Source organism: Candoia aspera, chromosome 2 (genome assembly GCF_035149785.1).
Source record: "Candoia aspera isolate rCanAsp1 chromosome 2, rCanAsp1.hap2, whole genome shotgun sequence".
NCBI classification, from domain to species: Eukaryota; Metazoa; Chordata; class Lepidosauria; order Squamata; family Boidae; genus Candoia; species Candoia aspera.
In genome coordinates, this window is record NC_086154.1 from 99971476 (window position 1) to 99990007 (window position 18532).

The following is an 18532-nucleotide window of genomic DNA, read 5'->3' on the forward strand; positions in this document are numbered from 1 at the left end:
GTTCTTTATAAAATGTCGCAGAACTTAAGTTAAACCAGTAATAGCTTAGTTTATTTGCAATAACTGAATATATAATCCTTAAATCTGCTTTTCCCAGTAGAAATATTATTTCCCACATAACTCCTGCTCCTGTTCTTCTTCAGGCCTTTCTTTCAAAACAAGGTACCAGCTCCTCCTTGTGTTTATTGGTTGGAGAATATATTTCACTATTTTGCTTCTCATTTGAGATGCAAACCATATATAATGCACAATTATACAGTGAACAATCTTAAATGATCAGTTAATTTCAAGGGAAGAAAGGTACCCAATTTACTGGTAGTTTCTTCTTTGGTGACCTCTACCAGGGGACCTGGGGACTGGATTGTTGGGCCATCTGGCCTCAAGTTGGTGCTGGTTAATGCCAGGTCTGTTTGTAACAAGACCACATCCATCCACAATTTGGTGGTAGGTGAATGGCAGATCTGGCATGTATCTGTAGTGGATGAAGGAAATGGCCTTGAGGGACATGTTAGACCTGGTCTTGGCCTCCGAGTAGTTGCTTTGTGATCTGGATGTGGAGGGTATTACCATCTGCCCTTTGTTGTGGACAGAACACTCACTGGTCCAGATACAATTGGCTGCTGCCCATTTCTTCCTCAGGGCCAACTCCATTCAGAGAATCTGCCCCAGATGCCTTATGGATTCACCTGGTTCCCAGCAGGCACTTGGGGAGTTCCCAGACAATTTTGCAGGCAAGTTGATTGAGGGCCTGATTCACTGCTGGCATGAGACAGCATCTTGGGCCTTCGACAAAGTCACTCCCAAATGGGCTCCCTTTTTTGGCTGATCCCAATTGGCCCATTGGTTTTCTGAGGACTTCTGGAGCTGAGGCAGTAGAAACAGTGCTGGAGGACAAAGACTGAATTTGACAGAGCATGGATATGTGCCCTAGTTCAGGCCTATTCTGTGGTGATAAGAAAGGAAAAATGTAAGCCCTGCCCCTCTCCTTGCTTTTCAAGCTGCAAAGTCATCGTCTCTTAAGTCTGTGCCCTCCAGAATTACAGCACCAAGACTAGACGGGCTGGGAGTCTGTGAGATGCTGTTTTGTTGTGGTGGAGTGCCTTGTTCCAATCTCAAAACAACACCTTTTGCATTGCGTGAATACCCCCAGTACTCCTATTATGCAACACAAGGCCCTGCTGAAGTTTGATCAGTGGCTAAAAGTGAGGATAACCAAACCAATCTGACAATCTGACAATCTGACACAGTGACTTTAGTGCTGCTCACTGGTAGTATATTTCATTCCTATAAGAGGACCAACTTGTTTTCTGGTATGAGCAAATGGGGAAATTCCAATATAATTTTTTCCCCTTGTCCTAGAATGGCTTCACTTTGACTCACTGCACTTGGTCTTACTGGGGATTGGCATGAAGTTGGCTTTTGCAACAGCACACATTTCCAAAAGGCTATAACATTAAAAAAAAAAAAAGAACATTAGCTTGTATTAGCAATAAGCTTGTGCTGTGTTTTATTCCTGAGTCTTTCAGATGTATTCCCAGAAGCTAAGCTTTAATTTGTACCTGAACGCTACTGCACAATAGTCTCTTTTTACTCTGGAAGTGAAAGGTTTTCAGAGGCCTTCCCATTTCTAAGATAAGAAATTCCTCACATTTTTCAGTGGTTCTTCCTCACACAAAGACCCTGATTATCTAAATTGATGGCTCTCTACTAGCTTAAGCTATCACTCTGATCTGTGGATTGTGATAAATAATATGCCTTGCTGAAGGAGATGTGTTCAGTTTCATATTTCTGCAGCATCCTGCCATTGTTATGAGCTTTGCTTATTTATTGAAATCTGGTCTGTATCGGAAATTAGATTTCCTATGTGTGCTGGAAACAAGTGAGGCATGTTCAGAAGCCACCTGCTCTTGGACATCCCTACTCCTCTGCCCTGTGTGTCTGTGTTTCCGGCCTTGAGGTAGATGTCTGCTCTGGATTTCTCGATCTTGATGGAATAATTTGGGCCTTCCTTTACTGCTTTCATTACTTGTAGATCAAAATTGAAAGGTTTTATACAAGGGTCCTTCATTTAGATTCATTTCTTATTTTTTTTTATCCAAAGAAATCTATTTTTGATTTTGCCTTTCATAATGGAGTTACCCAAACAAAGAACCAGGAAACAATGTTTTCTCTTATAGCAGCCATGCTGGTGTCATGTTTGAACTTCTCCCAGATAACATTAAGAGTTCCTCTCCTTCCATCCTATCAGTTGGCAAAGACTGGTGGGGAGACTCAGCCCCAGATGGCCATATAAAACTCACTGGGTGATTTTGGGCTGCTCAGTCCTTCTCAGCCTAATTTATGCTGGAATGGTAGAAAACTGAAATGAATAATTCTGAACAAAAGTACCAGCATTGCAAATATTTGAAGACCACAATTGAGCAGGATGTGAAATCTGATTTTCTAGTAACTAGCTCAGATTTCAAGGATGGATTATTTCATTGAAAATAATCAAGCAATTTTATTTCAGCTGTCTACAGGAAATTTGTTTCGTCTGGAGGAAATAATGTTTCTTCAGTAGCAGTACATTATTCTAACAAACTGAATACCATCATCATCCCTAAGAAAACAAACACTGAGAACTGTTTCCTTAATTGCTAGTTATTTGTCTTGATTATTTGCATTTCAAAGTGTAGAAAATCCACATTGTTTATGTGCAGCTAATGCCTGGGGAAGTGAATTATAGTGCTGAGAGCTGTTAGGCAAGGTGCTTTTTCTCAAACTTGTAGTTTGTGTGTGTGTGTGTGTATCAGGGTACTTCTTACTCCTGGAAGAAATTGGTGCAGCAGCTGCTTTAAGAGGAGGATCTAATAACCTTTTCTTTCTCTCCTAGAACATCCACCTGGTGGCCAAGTGGTTGAGTTCCCTGGAGAAGAAACTAGAGCAGCACAGTGAGGGTAGTCACCCTGATTTCCGGATCTTTATCAGTGCAGAACCTGCAGCATCTCCCGAGAGTCATCTGATACCACAGGGCATCCTAGAGAATTCCATCAAAATCACAAATGAACCTCCAACTGGGATGCATGCCAACCTGCACAAGGCTCTGGACAACTTCAGCCAGGTACCCCCCTACCCCACCTCCCAGCCCAGGGAGATTCTCGGTGCTTTGTTTCAGAGCCAGGCCAGGAAACTGGATGCAACTGGACTAAGGTAGCTCCATCCAGACCTACTATAATGTAAGTGCAGTATGTCACCTCTTTGGGCTGAGGCAGCCCTTACAACTGGAACCTTGTCTCAAGAATTGAATAGTAGAAATAATCTCAAAGCCCCTTACAACACTTTTTGTATAAACTAGCCAAACACTTTCTCTAGGCATTGACTAGTCTTGCCTGGAAGAAGGGAGTAGATGTTCTGTACTTCAGGCTCTCAGCCAGCCCAGTCTAGGATGCAGGAGGTTGAATCACTGGCCTTCTTGCCTTTAGGGGAAAGGTACTATACTTCTGAACTTTCTAACAGCTCTTGTCATTATAGAATTCTTCAGGGAAAGCACTGGAACCCTGAGGTGGTGTGGCTGAATGGGGATTAATGCTTCTGGCTTATTTTGTCCCCTTCTACTATCACCCTTCATTCTATATTCCAAGAAGAGGGGTGGGATGGAATATTTCTCTTCCTGCTTCTGCAAATCAGGTAGTGTCTCAAAATGGCTGACTTTTTACAAAACATCTCCCATCCTACAAATACTGCTATGACAGTAGCTCTGTACCTCGACTGACTGCTTTGAGCTTCTAGTTCAGCTAATGCAAGATGAGGTTACATAGAGATTCTGAAACGGGGCCACAAAGAGTTTATTATTATATTCCTTTTAAGTAAGAAGGGTGGTTCTTGTATTGCATAAGCATTATGTTGTTCTTTCGAGTTTGCAACTAGATAAATGTGTGAGGATAAATAAGCACAAGGTGTATTTGTCCCAAGTTATGACTCAGGCCTTTGTCTCACTTTTTCATGCAGGAGACTAGCACATTTGTGGAAAAAAATGATTCCCAGGGCTTCTACTTAAGCACTATTTCTAACTTACATGAGAAGCTATGTTGAGTGTTGACTAACCATCCAGTTGTTCTTTGTTTTTCAGTTAATCTGTTACAAACTGTCAAGAATACTCTTGAACATCATTATAGCAGAACGTTGGGGGGGCATACATTTGATCAGTTAGTAAAGGTCATTGATCCCAACTCCAGGCCATGGACATCCTTTTTTCCATTACTTTATTTCGTCAGAAGGGTGTCTGAGCAATTGAAACAGTACAAGCCTTTTTTGTTGTTGCACAATTGTCAACCATATCATTCCTGCAATTATCCATTTAGTCTGCAAACCAAGCTGTAAGCAGACTATAAGAACATCCATCATATGCCATAGACTCCTATGCAGCATAAAAGATCAGACTATGTGAGATTTTGTTCATTCATTCATTCATTCATTCATTCAATTTATGTTGCCGCCCATCTCAGACTAGTGACTCTGGGCAGCTAACAATGATAAAAAAGTCATGATATAAAACAATAAAAACAATAACAAAAATTAAAAATTAAAAATAAGTATAAATACAGCCAAGCGATCTAAAAGCCATGGTGTTAATGTAACCATGCAACGGGGCCCTTCCCACACTCGGGGCCACAGGCCCGGGCACAAAGCCAGGTCTTCAAGGCCTTCCATAAAGCCAACAGGGTTGGGGCCATCCTAATATCTGGAGGGAGGATGTTCCGGAGGGCAGGTGCCACAGCAGAAAAGGCATGTTTCTTGGTCCCTGCCAGCCGACATTCTTTGGCTGACGGGACCTGGAGCATGGACCGGATTGGACGGGCAGAACCAATTGGGAAAAGTCAGTCCCTCAGGTAACCTGGTTCCAAGCCATGCAGGGCTTTAAAGGTGACAACCAGCACCTTGAATTGCACCCAGAAACACACTGGCAACCAATGCAGCTCCTGAAGCAGAGGTGTTACGTGTGCCGAGTAGCCAACACTATTTACAACCTGGGCAGCCACATTTTGTATCAGCTGAAGCTTCCAAATGCCCTTCAAGAGCAGCCCCATGTAGAGCGCATTGCAGTAGTCCAAAGGTCTACTGGGAGGTCACGAGGGCATAAGTGACAGTGAGTAGTGCCTCCTGGTCCAGGAATGGGCGCAACTGGCGCACAACCCGAAGGTGTGCAAAGGAGATAGTATTTGATCAGCTTCAAATATTCTGAAAGCATACTTTTAGATTACTTTTTAAAAATCATACGTAAGCATTAGGACAACAATAAAGTGATATCTTATTTGTACAGAAAAAAACCTTTAACTAAAAGTAATTAATTAATAGGTAGTGAGGTAATGTTAGCATGAAAGCTATCAAAAATGGATTATCAATGGAAAAGCAACTTAATAAGACTGGAAGTCAACTTTGGCTTTCTCACAACCTCTCAGATCAATGTAAGTAGTGAGGACGAGTGGAGCTTTTCATAATCCCGGACACTGCTGTCCAATTCTTTGAGTGGGTCAGTGTGCCCTTGCTCATCTTCAATTCATTTGGCTCCTGCCTGAGGACTTAGATGATATTTATTATGGAAACCAACTTCTCTTTTCCTTGCAGGACACCCTGGAGATGTCTACCCGTGAGAATGAGTTTAAGAGAATCCTTTTTGCCCTCTGTTATTTCCATGCTGTGGTAGCAGAAAGGCGCAAATTTGGTCCCCAAGGCTGGAATCGTTCATACCCGTTTAACATTGGGGACCTCACCATTTCTGTCAATGTGCTATATAATTACTTGGAGGCTACTTCTAAGGTGAACTGACTCATATGCCAGAATCACATGTAGCAGTTTCTAATAGATGATCACTAGAGTATTTGGAGAGGTGGGGTAGCGTTCTCTGTCCATGGGCCCTCCTTCCCTCTTTCCATCTGTGACTTCATAGAAGAATATACTTTTTATCTAACTGTCCTATTTCTGTGAATGCTCATAAATGGCCTGGTCTGCTTGTGCTAGGACATTTCCCTGAAAATATTTGCATATGTTTGAGTGCCGAGATAAATGTGTTCTGTCTAAGGAACGGGGGAAATCCTTGTTTTCAGCCACACTCCTCCTACTCTTCTCCGGTTCTCTGCACCATACATACACACATACACAGGGTCTGTTCCACACTCTGGGGCTTCTCTAAATGAGCGTCTTTGGTGCTGCACGGAGTGGTGTAGCTGCTACATTACATCCAGTCCCCTACAAAACAAACTTGTGGAAGTTAAAAACTGCTTTAAGGTTTTCAAAGCCTGCAGAAAGAATTGCCTGCTGCTCTGCTCTAAGGAAGGGCCTCCTCTGGCCTGCCCCAGCTAACTTTCCCTTTGGCATTTAGGTCCCCTATGACGACCTCCGGTACCTCTTTGGAGAGATCATGTACGGGGGTCACATCACAGATGACTGGGATAGGCGTCTCTGTAAGACCTACTTAGAAGAGTTTATCAAGCCTGAAATGCTGGAGGGAGAGTTCTTGCTGGCTTCTGGATTTCCCCTCCCAGGAAACATGGACTACAACAGCTATCATCAGGTAGTCTTGTGTTTATTCAGCCTGCCCTGGTTTGTTCTGGAGTTCACAGTCGTACAAGAAAGCAAGTTAGGGATTCAGAGCTTTAGGCAAGATCGGCTGCTTTTTCTTCATCATCCTTGCTGATTGTAAGATGACAGTTGGTCATGTCCTTATCCAGTTTGAGCATAGAGAGAGAAAAAAAACATTTTTGTTGTTTTTCCAGTGGAAAGTTGTATCTGTTAACTCCAAAACACTTTCAGTTTGCAATCCAGGGTGTTAGGTGTCTCAAGCCGGTTTGGACAACAGCTCCCATCGACCTTTGCTACTGACCGTGCTGGCTGGAAGTAATGGGAGTTGAGCCAAAATGTCTGGAAGATGCTCACTTCTCTATCACTGTACTTGGGACTTCTATGGGTAGACATATGTAGGATTTTACTAGTAGGGTTCTTTATCCTTACTATTATTATTTTATATTATAATCAAAACGCACATTTTTTTTTGTATTCTTAGGTGAATGGGCCTTCAACTGTTCATTTTCCGTATGGAGAGGGCATATGCAAAGCACAGGCCACAGAATATGGAGGGTATCCCTGATTTTATTTTAGAAAATTTTAGACTTTCGACCCTTCAGTGTCACCTTGGTCACTCATTGATCAAAACTGTATTCTAACCTAGGGCTGAGACTGATGCATGGCACCTGCCAAAGTATACTGAAAAACGTAACTCTGTTGAAAATGCTTAGTGATTAATTTTAATTAATTGCAATTAATTTTCATTTGGCCTGGGCTGATCTGCTTACAAGTGCAGGATTGTGCTGACTTTAGTTTAACTTTTTAGAAGTTCAGTAAAACTACAGGTGACTGAGGCATTATATGTGGTACCTGTTGCCTTGCTGAGTGTACATATGATTTTCCTGCCTAGTATATAGATGATGCCTTGCCTCCTGAATCTCCATATCTATATGGCCTCCACCCCAACGCAGAAATTGGTTTCTTGACCCAAACATCAGAGAAGCTTTTCCGTATTGTTTTGGAGCTACAGCCTCGAGACACTAACCTTGGAGAAGGTATAGGAACCACTCGGGAGGAGAAGGTGAGCGAGGGGGACACACTTGTTTCCTTTCCATGTAGGTGATTTTGCTTTATTTGATTTCATTTCATCCCAAGACATTCAGTCATGAGATGCTCACACAGGCAATTAGCCAGACGGTAGCAATACTGGGAAGCCATTGTGGGTGCCAGGGAAAATCCAGGAGCTTTACGTTCTCTATCATGCTGCCACCCCCTTGGCAGATATCATAGAGAACTATGCTTCATGACCTCTGTTGATTTGCCATTCTAAATAGCAGAGGGAGTACAAATAGCCTCATTGAAGAAAACCAGTACAATTCTTTACATTTATAACTTGGACCTACTTGCAGAGGTGAAAGAAGCAGCTCATCCTGATGGTAGTTTCCAGTCTTTTATGCTTGCTGCTACAATGTTCAAGGAGAAGAATGCAAATTTGTTCTGGGAAAGGATAGAGCCTTGTTTCTTGACTCAGCCCTGCAGGGAGCTTAGCAAAGTAGCCAAGCAAGTTACAGGGTTTCCTTAGACCATCTGACAAAGATGGAGAACTGCAGGAGTAGGAGCATTGCTAGGAACTTTGGCTAGGCAGGATGGGAATAGTGCAACTCTCTTCCAATTTCCATGAAGAGAAAAAAAAATCATACCAAATTATTCAAAGCCGGGAGGGAGAATAGTTTAAACATCACTGATGTATTTCTTTTTCCAAGGGTTCCCCCCCCCACACTAAAAAATAGCATATGGGCTAGCTGCACAAGCATGTAGTCTTGCATGTGGAAAAGGGAAAAATATTCCCTTTTTTAAATCAATGAAGTCAAATCTTTAAATATCTAAAACAGTCTATTGGGAAAAGAGGATACAAGGAAACCAAGAGAAGGGAATAATTCCAATAAAAGTATGTAGTCAGCCTAGCTAACCGAGTTACTTAAAGTTTGCTAATTGAAAAGATCTTGGATTTCAGTGCCCAGTTCAGAGTTCCCAACACAGAGAATGTTGGGACAGTTCTAATCTGGGTCTCTCGTTGGACATGGTTTGGGAAGCCACTTTTCTCATGGAATGTGGAAGATAAGTACAAGCTCCCTCTTTGGGAAGACTGATTGTTGCTTTGCCCAGTCAAGCAAAATGAAACAATCAATAATTATTAGTTGCTACTGCTCTATATTACTTCTATATCAGAGACATTTATTCTCATTATTCATTCCTTGTTAACACGAACGGGAGGGTTCTGTTGCATCATGTTTCTTTATGGGCTTCCCCTGAAATTTAACTTTTGTCCTGCCTCCTCTCTCTCCCACCACTTTTGGGAATGTGGCTCCTGACATGCCACTGAAAAACTGTTTTCAGTTGCCTTCCCGGGGAAAAAAAAAATACATATCCTTATTGTAGGAGCAAAAATTTGGATGGACTTTCTAGTTTCTGATTTGTGATTATTAGTTCTGACTGATTAAATGATGGGCTGGAGAATAGAGATAAAATTTCTCTAGTTGCAGGGGATATTTCAAAGTACATTAGGAAGGAGATTGAAGCTCCTTCTGTCTCATTTAGTGGACACTGATTACATTATCATCCAGCTCATCCAAAATCTGGCAGTTAGGCTATACTTCTTATATAGTTTGTAGCCTGATGGAATAATTCACATTAAAATTGATTGATTGCATTTGTATCCAACTGCAATCTAGCCACTCTTGGTGGCTTACATAATGCATAGTACAGTGTAGAAGAATGTAGATAAAACATCTATGCTATGGTTAAAATAATTGATTAAATGTCATAACACCCTTAAAATAAGTATGCCATAGCTATATTAAAATAGAACCACAGATGGTATAGTGCATGAACTTAAGAAGATGCTCTCTGAAATAGTTACACTTTTAACAACTTCCTGAAAATCAACAAGGAGGAGGTTAATCTGATCTCTGGAAGCTATTCCCAAGCACTGGTGCTGCCCCAGAGAACCAGCGCCTTCACCCTGGCCCCTCCTCACCCTCCTTCAGCAGTGATCCTTTTAGTCCAAGTCTGAAATCCTGCCAACAATTCAGTCTTATAGTCCAGTTTGGGCAGAGGTGCCACCAAGTTGCAACCTGAAGCAAAAGAAAGGTCCACAGGAGACTGAAGCCAGAGCACTATGCCTCTGAATTATGGCATTTGACAATAGCTTAATAAAATGACTCTTAAGGAGGTTCAATAATGTATGCTCTGATGTTTCATTTTCTTTTCCCCTTTATAACTTCATCTATCTTCAGAGTAGAACTACCCTAATCCGGAAATGAGGCATAGGCACAGAGAATCAGGAAGAGAAAAAGAGTATCTGCTTAATGTGTGGCCATTTCCAAAACCATTTCTGTACATGGAACCTCTGTGAATGCTTGCAGATGTAATAGTCTGTTAGATGGCTTGATTACAGGAGCCAAGCTTGGACTGACTCAGTGTGTCTTCAATAAGGGGAAATTAACTTCTCTAAGGCTACTTAAAGTGGTTAATAATTTGTGCAGATAATTTTCGACAATATCCCCTCTCTCTGGCATATAGGTGAAGGCACTGCTTGATGACATCTTGGAGAAACTAACGGATGAGTTTAACATTCCTGAGCTGATGGCCAAGGTGGAAGAGAGAACGCCATACATTGTGGTTGCTTTCCAGGAATGTGAGCGCATGAACTTTCTCACTAGTGAGATTAGGCGGTCACTGAGAGAGCTGGACCTGGGACTGAAGGTATAGACTCTTCTTTTTTCCTACGTTTTTTGCAATTTAGAAGGCAAATTAGAGAGGACAGGAAGACACTCAGTTTATGGGGGTAGCCTACCATTAGAAAGCTAGTGATAAAACTGTGTTATAAAAAAGAATATATAAAACCATGTAAACTGCAGGAAACCAAGCAAATGCTAGAAGAGTGTTGTCAATTAAATCAAATAATGATAAAAGCTCATGATATAGCAGCAGTTTCTAAACTATTCCACAGGTATCTCCCAGCCATTTTAGGACTTTTTCAAGTTGCTAAAACTAGTTGATTTCCTACATTCTCTACTCTTGTTTGCAGCTGAAGGTGTACTTTTTTCAGATCCCCTGCATGTCCTAATAAATGCGCTGTTTTCACATGTTTACGGCATTTTGGTTGTGTTGCTCATATTCCTTTTTCTACATCTTTTAGGGTGAATTAACCATGACTAATGATATGGAGACTTTACAGAATGCCATCTTCTTAGATATGGTGCCTGAATCGTGGACCAGGAGAGCTTATCCTTCTATGTCTGGTTTAGGCAGTTGGTTCACCGACCTTCTCAATCGCATCAGAGAGCTTGAAACATGGACAGGAGACTTCATGCTACCATCTGTGGTGTGGCTGGCAGGATTCTTTAACCCACAGTCTTTCTTGACAGCCATAATGCAATCCATGGCCCGAAAAAACGAGTGGCCTCTGGACAAAATGACCCTGCAATGTGATGTGACTAAGAGGAACCGTGAGGATTTCACCAGCCCTCCACGGGAAGGTGCATATATCCATGGCTTGTTCATGGAAGGCGCCCGCTGGGATATGCAGGTAAATGCAAAGATTTAAGGGTTGCTGCTACTTGATAAGTCACCAGAATCAGGGAACGGGGCATTTCTTGATGTGAAATGGAATTCCGAGAATAATTGGACGGTGCCTGGCCAAGACTGTGGCACACAATTAACTTAGGTTGGCCACTTCTCTGAGGAGAATTCAAACTCACCTCTGGGAAGTATGCCATTTGTCACTAAAAGCCTCGGGTAAGAGCTCTATTATGTATATTCATAGGTTTATTCTGCAAGTACAAAATTGGTATTTGCCTGGAATTCATCATCTTGAGATAGATGGATTGTTAAAAACCACAATCCCAAACTGGTAAGATTGCATTAAAAACAAAGTGCGTGGAACATTTCAAGTGAAATCTTTAAAGCCAGGCTAGAGCCGATCATTGTTTCAAGGGGCAGATAAAATGAATAGCAGAAGGTGGTGGTGATGTGGATGGGAGTATGAACTTCAGTGCCTTGCCAATTAGTTTTACCTAGCTTTTGCTTTTACACTTTTTAATGGGTTTCCACTTCTGTGCTGCAGCTTGCATGTTCAGAGAGGAAGAACCCTGTGTCAAATAGCTGAACAAGAAGCAAAGACATCAAAAGAGTTCTTCTGTGCTTTTTATTTGTGAGTTATGACAACTTGGAAAGAACTGTGCCCGAAGTCTTATACTCTGAAGGCTCCTGCAGTCCTTTGGCTAGAGGGCAACTTAGGAAAGGTAGCAGGCTTGGGACCCAAACAATGCCCAGCCCATCATCCTCTAGAGCTGAGGGCAGGGGCTTAAGGAACCTATAAAACAGGCATGGGAAATCTCCAGACTGGTCTGCCATTGCAGGTACAACTCCTTTAGGAAGCTCTGCTTCTTAGATGCTCCTTAGTTGCTGTCCCTCCTCATCTCTTCTGTGATCCTGAGCTAATTTTCCCAATCAACAATTGGCATCAATGGAGACTGTTTTAAAGTGTCGTTAGCACAGGAGGCATTTTTGACACGAGCTGTTACTAGGAATACATGCAATACACAGGTAACTTCAGGTAATACACAGGTCCTGAAATTTTAAAAAGAAATCTCTGGGCTTGAACACATTTCTTTCAGTCATCCAGGATGTGGATGAAAACTAGATTAAATTTGAAGGATGGAGCCAGAGCAAGTACACTGAAAATAATTATGTTCAACAAAATTGGACTTAATATAAAATATTTTGGTAAGGCTCTAATTGTTGCATTCTCAGTGAACTTTTTATTTTCCTGTCCCCTCCCCACCAGAGAGAGACCGAGCAAACCCATTTCAAAATCCCATACTTTAAAGAGAAGTAAGCAAAATTTGCCTGTGTAATTTACTGATATCAGAATTTGCATTTCCACAGGGATTACACCTTCATTATATTGTGCATTACACCTCTTTCACCTCCCACTCCACAACTCTCTGTTTTTTGGCAGGGAACACTGAGAGCCCTTGCCAAAAGGAACAGCTGGTGCTATTAGCCTTGAAGCCAAAGAGCTCCTTGGCTCTTATCCCATACCTGAAGCATTCCAATCAGTGTCTTGCGTTTATTCCCCAGCCTTGTCCATCTCAAAGTATCAGGCCAGAGCTATCTCTCTGCTCGGTTTCTTGACCTTGCATGAGCCTCAGCAGGAGGAACCAGGGCTTGAAGCTGGGAGGCAGGGGCCCCTGTGGAGCTTTCCAAAAGGTGTAGGTATAGGCTGAAAAAGGCTGGGCCTGAAGCAAGCAGAGCCATGAAGGGGGGCATTCCTTTTGCCTCATTTTCCTGTAAATAGGACAAGATACTGGAATGAACTGCAGGGGAAGAGTGATACTGCTCTTGTCCAGCAGTCAAAGGAGATATGAAACTTCCTGGATAATAACTAGAAACTCAGAGGAGTAGCAAAAGCTGGGAAGAACACCAGTCTTTTCTGTATCTCTTCTTCAGACTGTTTTGTTTCTTGGGAATCAGTTTTCATAAACATGGCTACACTCGAAGCACTTTCTATCAGGCAGTTTCTGCTGAGCTGTATCTAGAAGCAGTCCCCCCTGCCCCCTGCAAGAGCTTTCCCCTTCAACGTCCACACGAAGAATCAAGGACCTATATCTATTTAATTGTTGTTCTAGGATATCTTTCCCCAAATGGTTGCCCTTCAGATATTGTATCACTCTAGGGCAGGGGTTCCTAAACTTTTGCCATCACATCTCCCTTTAGTGTGATCTTAATGTACACACCTCCCTTAAAAATCCAAACACCAAAATGAACAATGAAAACAATACAATGAAACTTTGGGAAAGGTGGGTTTATTGTAACAATGCAACGAAAAGTTTCTTCACATCTCCCCTGGATTCTGTCTGCCCCTCTCCAAGGTATGGGGCGATGTACTAAAAAGTATCATCCAATAAACGATAATTTAATTGATAAAATCTTTAAGCAACATTTGAGAGACTATACCAACTATTCTCCATTGTCTCTTTCTCATTGACTTAAATAACTGAAATATGTAGAAGCAACTGAGTGGGACCTTAGGGCTGATTATCTGGATCACTCCTACAAGCCTTTTGGAACCCAGTAAAATAAAGATGTTGTAATTCTTCTTTTTTTTTAATGTTTTTGCCTAGATTGTCCTCTGTACTTATTTTCTCCATATGTACCACTTCTTTTCATATCTTTTAATTACATCTATAAAAGTGGCAGAGAGGATGGGACTTCTGTACCTGTGGGCTATAGGGAGTCAGAGCTATGCAGCATGTGGGAAACATAGATCATTTTAAAAATTAAGCATTTATGATTTAATATATTTCTGGTGGAAATAGGTTGAAAGTGAGTATTAGGTTCCAGATGCCATGATAACGTTAAAGTCGAGGAACCTTAATGCAGTATTTGTCCAGAGTATTGAGGTATATCTGCTGAAGATTAGCACCTATTGAGTGAGATCTGAAGTAAAGTATCATCAAACCACAGAATGGGAAGAGGCTATTTAGGCCCCTGAATTCAACCCCTTTTGGAAAGAAGAAAATAAAGTATACAAGCAATTGCTGAATGTTGGAAAACTATACATTAGAAGCTGTCTTATACTGGGTTGCATGTGGGCCTTTGTATCCCAGTATTGTGTGCATTTTTATTGCTGCAGTTTGTTCTTCTGCTTTTTTTTTTTTTTTAAAAGAACATCTTTATGCAAGGAATCCAAGTCAGCAGACACTGCATTACCTTGTCTGTGTGAAATGTACCATATATCCTGTTTCACATGAGCATGAACTGATATGTAACTTGAATTTGATAAACCTAGAACTGTAGTGATATTTTATAGGTGTGGCCAAAGCATAGCAGAATGCACTGTATTTCAACAGATGGGGGAAATTAATTTGAGACTGGCAAACAATAAAGAACCATGTAAGAAATTAGCTCAGAAACAATAATCAAGTATTGTACGATATGAGTTTGACCTCTCTCTCTCTTATCATCTGTCTGTCTGTCTCTGTCTGTCTGTCTGTCTACCTACCTACCTATATCATCTCTATCTATTATCATAATCATCATCATCTCTATCTATCATCTCTATCTATCATCACTCTATTTTCATAATAGAAAAAGATTGGGTTAGTAACTCTAGTACTGGAATTAGCAAATATTCCTGATAGCAACATCAGATATAGAGAAAAATAAAGATGAAGAATTAAGAGTTTCACCAAATAAGGAGAAGGGAGATCTTTAGATATTTACAGAAATAAGGTGACCAAATTTTGGAGATCATGTGCTTTATGCTCTTTGATGTCTTAGGGTGTGATTCATACAAGAGGCTGAACTGATTGATTGATTGATTGATTGATTGCTCAAATTTAGCCACTGCCCATCTCCCCCAAAAGAGGGACTCTGGGTGGTTTACAATAAAATCCAGCACAAAATATAAACATTAAAATCACATAAAACAGTTATAATAAAATACAGTAAATAAATAAAATCCAAGAAAGGTATAAAATCCAGGCTGGTGGGAGGGACTCTAGGGTGCGAGCCACCCCCAAGAATGGTTATTCCCTTTCCCGCCCCAGGCGAGACGGCAAAACCAGGTCTTCAGGGCCTTCCGGAAGGTCAAGAGTGAGGGGGCCTGCCTCACCTCCGGGGGCAAGATATTCCAGAGAGCGGGGGCCATCACAGAGAAGGCCCGTTTCCTGCACCCTGCCAGATGAAATTCTCTTATGGACGGGGTCCGCAACATGCCCTCTCTGGATGATCGGGTGGGGCTGGCCGATGTAATGGGGATGAGACGGTCCCTCAGGTAACCTGGCCCCATGCCATGTAGGGCTTTAAAGGTAATAACCAACACCTTGAATTGGACCCAGAAGCAAACTGGCATCCAGTGCAGCTCGCGCAGCAACGGTGTTATATGTGCCGACCTAGGGGCACCAAAGATAGCCCGCACGGCTGCATTCTGGACCAGCTGAAGCTTCCAGATACTCTTCAAGGTTAGCCCCATGTAGAGCACATTGCAGTAGTCTATATGGGAGATTACCAGGGCGTGAGTGACTGTTTGGAGGGCTTCTCAATCCAGGAACGGGCATAACTGGTGCACAACCGGAAGTTGCGCAAAGGCCCTCCTGGCCATGACTGCCACCTGGTCTTTGAGCAGGAGTCGTGAGTCCAGGAGAAACCCCAGATTACGCACTGAGTCTGGGGCAGTGCCACCCCATCCAGAACTAAGGATGACAGTTTCCCGGAAGATGAAGCACCATCAATCCACAGCCACTCCGTCTTACCAGGGTTCAGTTGAAGCCTGTTGTTCCCCATCCAGACCCCCACAGCCCCCAGGCACCGAGAAAGGGCAGTCACTGCATCACTTACCTCACCCGGGACAGAGATGTATAATTGGGTATCATCAGCATACTGATGATACCTCAACCCGTGGTGACGGATGATCTCACCCAGTGGTTTCATGTAGATGTTAAACAAGAGAGGAGAGAGAACCGAACCCTGCAGCACCCCACAATGGAGGGATCGAGGGTTGGATCTCTCCTCTCCTATCACTACCGACTGGGACTGGCCCTGGAGGAAGGAGGTGAACCAGTGCAGAACTACGCCGCCCACCCCCAACTCCCTGAGCCATCCCAAAAGGATACCATGGTCGATGGTATCGAAAGCCGCTGAGAGGTCAAGGAGAGCAAGGATGGATGCACTGCCTCCATCCCGCTCCCGCCAGAGATCATCCATAAGTGCGACCAATGCAGTTTCTGTCCCATATCCTGGCCTGAAACCTGACTGAAATGGGTCCAGATAATCCATTTCATCCAGGACCCTCTGGAATTGCAATGCCACCACCTTCTCAACCACCTTCCCTAAAAAGGGGAGGTGGGAGACTGGATGAAAATTGTCCAGCACAGTTGGGTCCAGCGATGGCTTCTTGAGGAGGGAGCGCACCAGTGCCTCCTTACAGGTGACCAGGAACACCCCCTCACTCAAGGATGTATTTACCATCGCTTGGACCCAACCACACATCACCTCCTGAGCTGCCTTCACCAGCCAGGAGGGGCATGGATCTAAATGACAGGTGGTGGCATTCACAATCCAGAGGATCCTGTCCACTTCCTTGGGTCCAACCGGATCACACTGCTCCCAGATAACAAGGCTAAAAGTTCCCTTGGTATCTCCACAGACCCTGCTTCACACATGGAGTCCAACTTAGACCGGATCTGAGTGATTTTATCCTGCAGGTGCTCAGAAAACTCTTCTGCACGGCCCTGTAGGTGGGTCACTGGGCCCACCTTCCCCAAAAGGGTACGTGTGATCTTAAACAGGGCCATTGGACGGCAATCTGCGGATGCAATAAGAGCGGAGAAATACTGCCGTTTCACTGCTCTTACCTCCACAAGGTAGGCCTTAATAGTGGCTCTAGCTTGTGTTCGGTCAGATTCGGTCTTTGTCTTCCTCCAGTGGCACTCTAGGCGTCTCTTAAACCTCTTCAAAACCCTCAGCTCCTCCATGAACCACGGGGAGTGTCGGGTTGGATGAGGCAAGAGAGGCCGCACAGGCGCAATCCTGTCCAAATGATTAGAATGATTTCTAGAGAAGGAGGAACAAATAGACTCAAACCATATATGTTTACCTTTTAATGAATATTTGGAAATGTATAGAGGTCATAGATGGAATAAAGATTTTTGATAATTAATTCAGCATGAGATGATTAGTTGTTCAGAGATGATTCTGAGACAATGGGCAGGAACGATGGTTATACCCCTGGCCATAAAGCATAAACTATATTGAGGAAACTAAGTGTCTGAGTTATCAGTCATAATGGATAATTATCATCAATTACCAACTATCATTATCAGCCATCCTGGAATGAGTGTGGAATAAAAAAAAGATAAAATTTGGAATGGAGAATCGAAAAGTAATGGAACCTGACTAATTCAAGGAAATAACTCCTATGTGTATCTACTGAATTCCACGATGAAAGAATACACAAGCTACCCAAACTTCACAACAATTCTAGGCTTCAGACAAAAGGGAAGCTATTTTGTGCATTTGGGTGTTCTTAGGAATAGGATAGAAGAAAGAATAAAATAGCTTGATGCTGGAAAATGAAAAGAAATCTCAAAAGATGTTCCTAGCTACTTCCATGAAGAAAGACTTTTCAATAACAAAATTTTTCAGATAAAACTATTCAAACAATTCAGGATCAAATCCTTGTTTTTACAATTCCACTTTGAGGTAATCAGCCCTACAATTGTGGCAAAATAGCATGGGGACTTCCACTGATCTTAGACAAGAGCAAACAATAACTATTTTAAAGCCATTTCCTGTGGATATGTTTTGCTCTGCTGTAAAACACAACATAAAAATAATTGTGTTCTTTCTTGGTGCTTAAGCATGCTTCTTTTTTTCCAACAAGAAATATGTGTGATGAGCAAATAAAAGCAGTTCCATGTTAAAGTGAACCCACTGATTTTTCATTCAGTAGCAACATACGTATTCTTGTGGGGGTCAAATGCAGATGAAAGTTTAAAACTTAGTTACTGTGCTATGTGTAGCCGGTCTTTCTGGGATACAGATCCACCAGAAACTAATCCTTTGGAAAGGACAGGAGGGGAGCTGTCAGCTTTGCTTGTAGCCATCCCTTTAAAGGGAAACGCCTTGCTAAAGTGGAACAGCTCCCCAAAGGGATTATCCAGAATTTCTTGAAACCTGTTTTAGGGCTGGCAGCTGCCTAAAGATTCTTTTTTGCTTTGATGCATTTAGATGAGAATAATAGAAAACTTTATGGAAGCAAGTTTGTACTACTAAAACAGGATTGAAGGAGTGATTTCCAAGACACTCAAAAGCATAAAAGCACAGCCTAGAATAAATCTATTATGTTCTCAGGTGGGACATCACCCATGGGGTTCAGCCAAGGCTTCTGAACCATTCCTTTTGTTTTGCTCAATACTGCTAA

General features: G+C 42.4%; 1 protein-coding gene across 1 annotated transcript in view; it reads left to right on the forward strand.

The window, feature by feature from the left end:
• DNAH9 (dynein axonemal heavy chain 9) overlaps nt 1-18532 on the forward strand; it is a 224218-nt gene that overhangs the window by 203407 nt on the left and 2279 nt on the right. The window contains exons 63-68 of the mRNA XM_063292577.1: nt 2873-3100; nt 5605-5796; nt 6359-6550; nt 7451-7621; nt 10123-10305; nt 10742-11131. Coding sequence (XP_063148647.1) covers nt 2873-3100; nt 5605-5796; nt 6359-6550; nt 7451-7621; nt 10123-10305; nt 10742-11131 — 1356 coding nt within the window. The remainder of the gene's footprint in view (nt 1-2872; nt 3101-5604; nt 5797-6358; nt 6551-7450; nt 7622-10122; nt 10306-10741; nt 11132-18532) is intronic.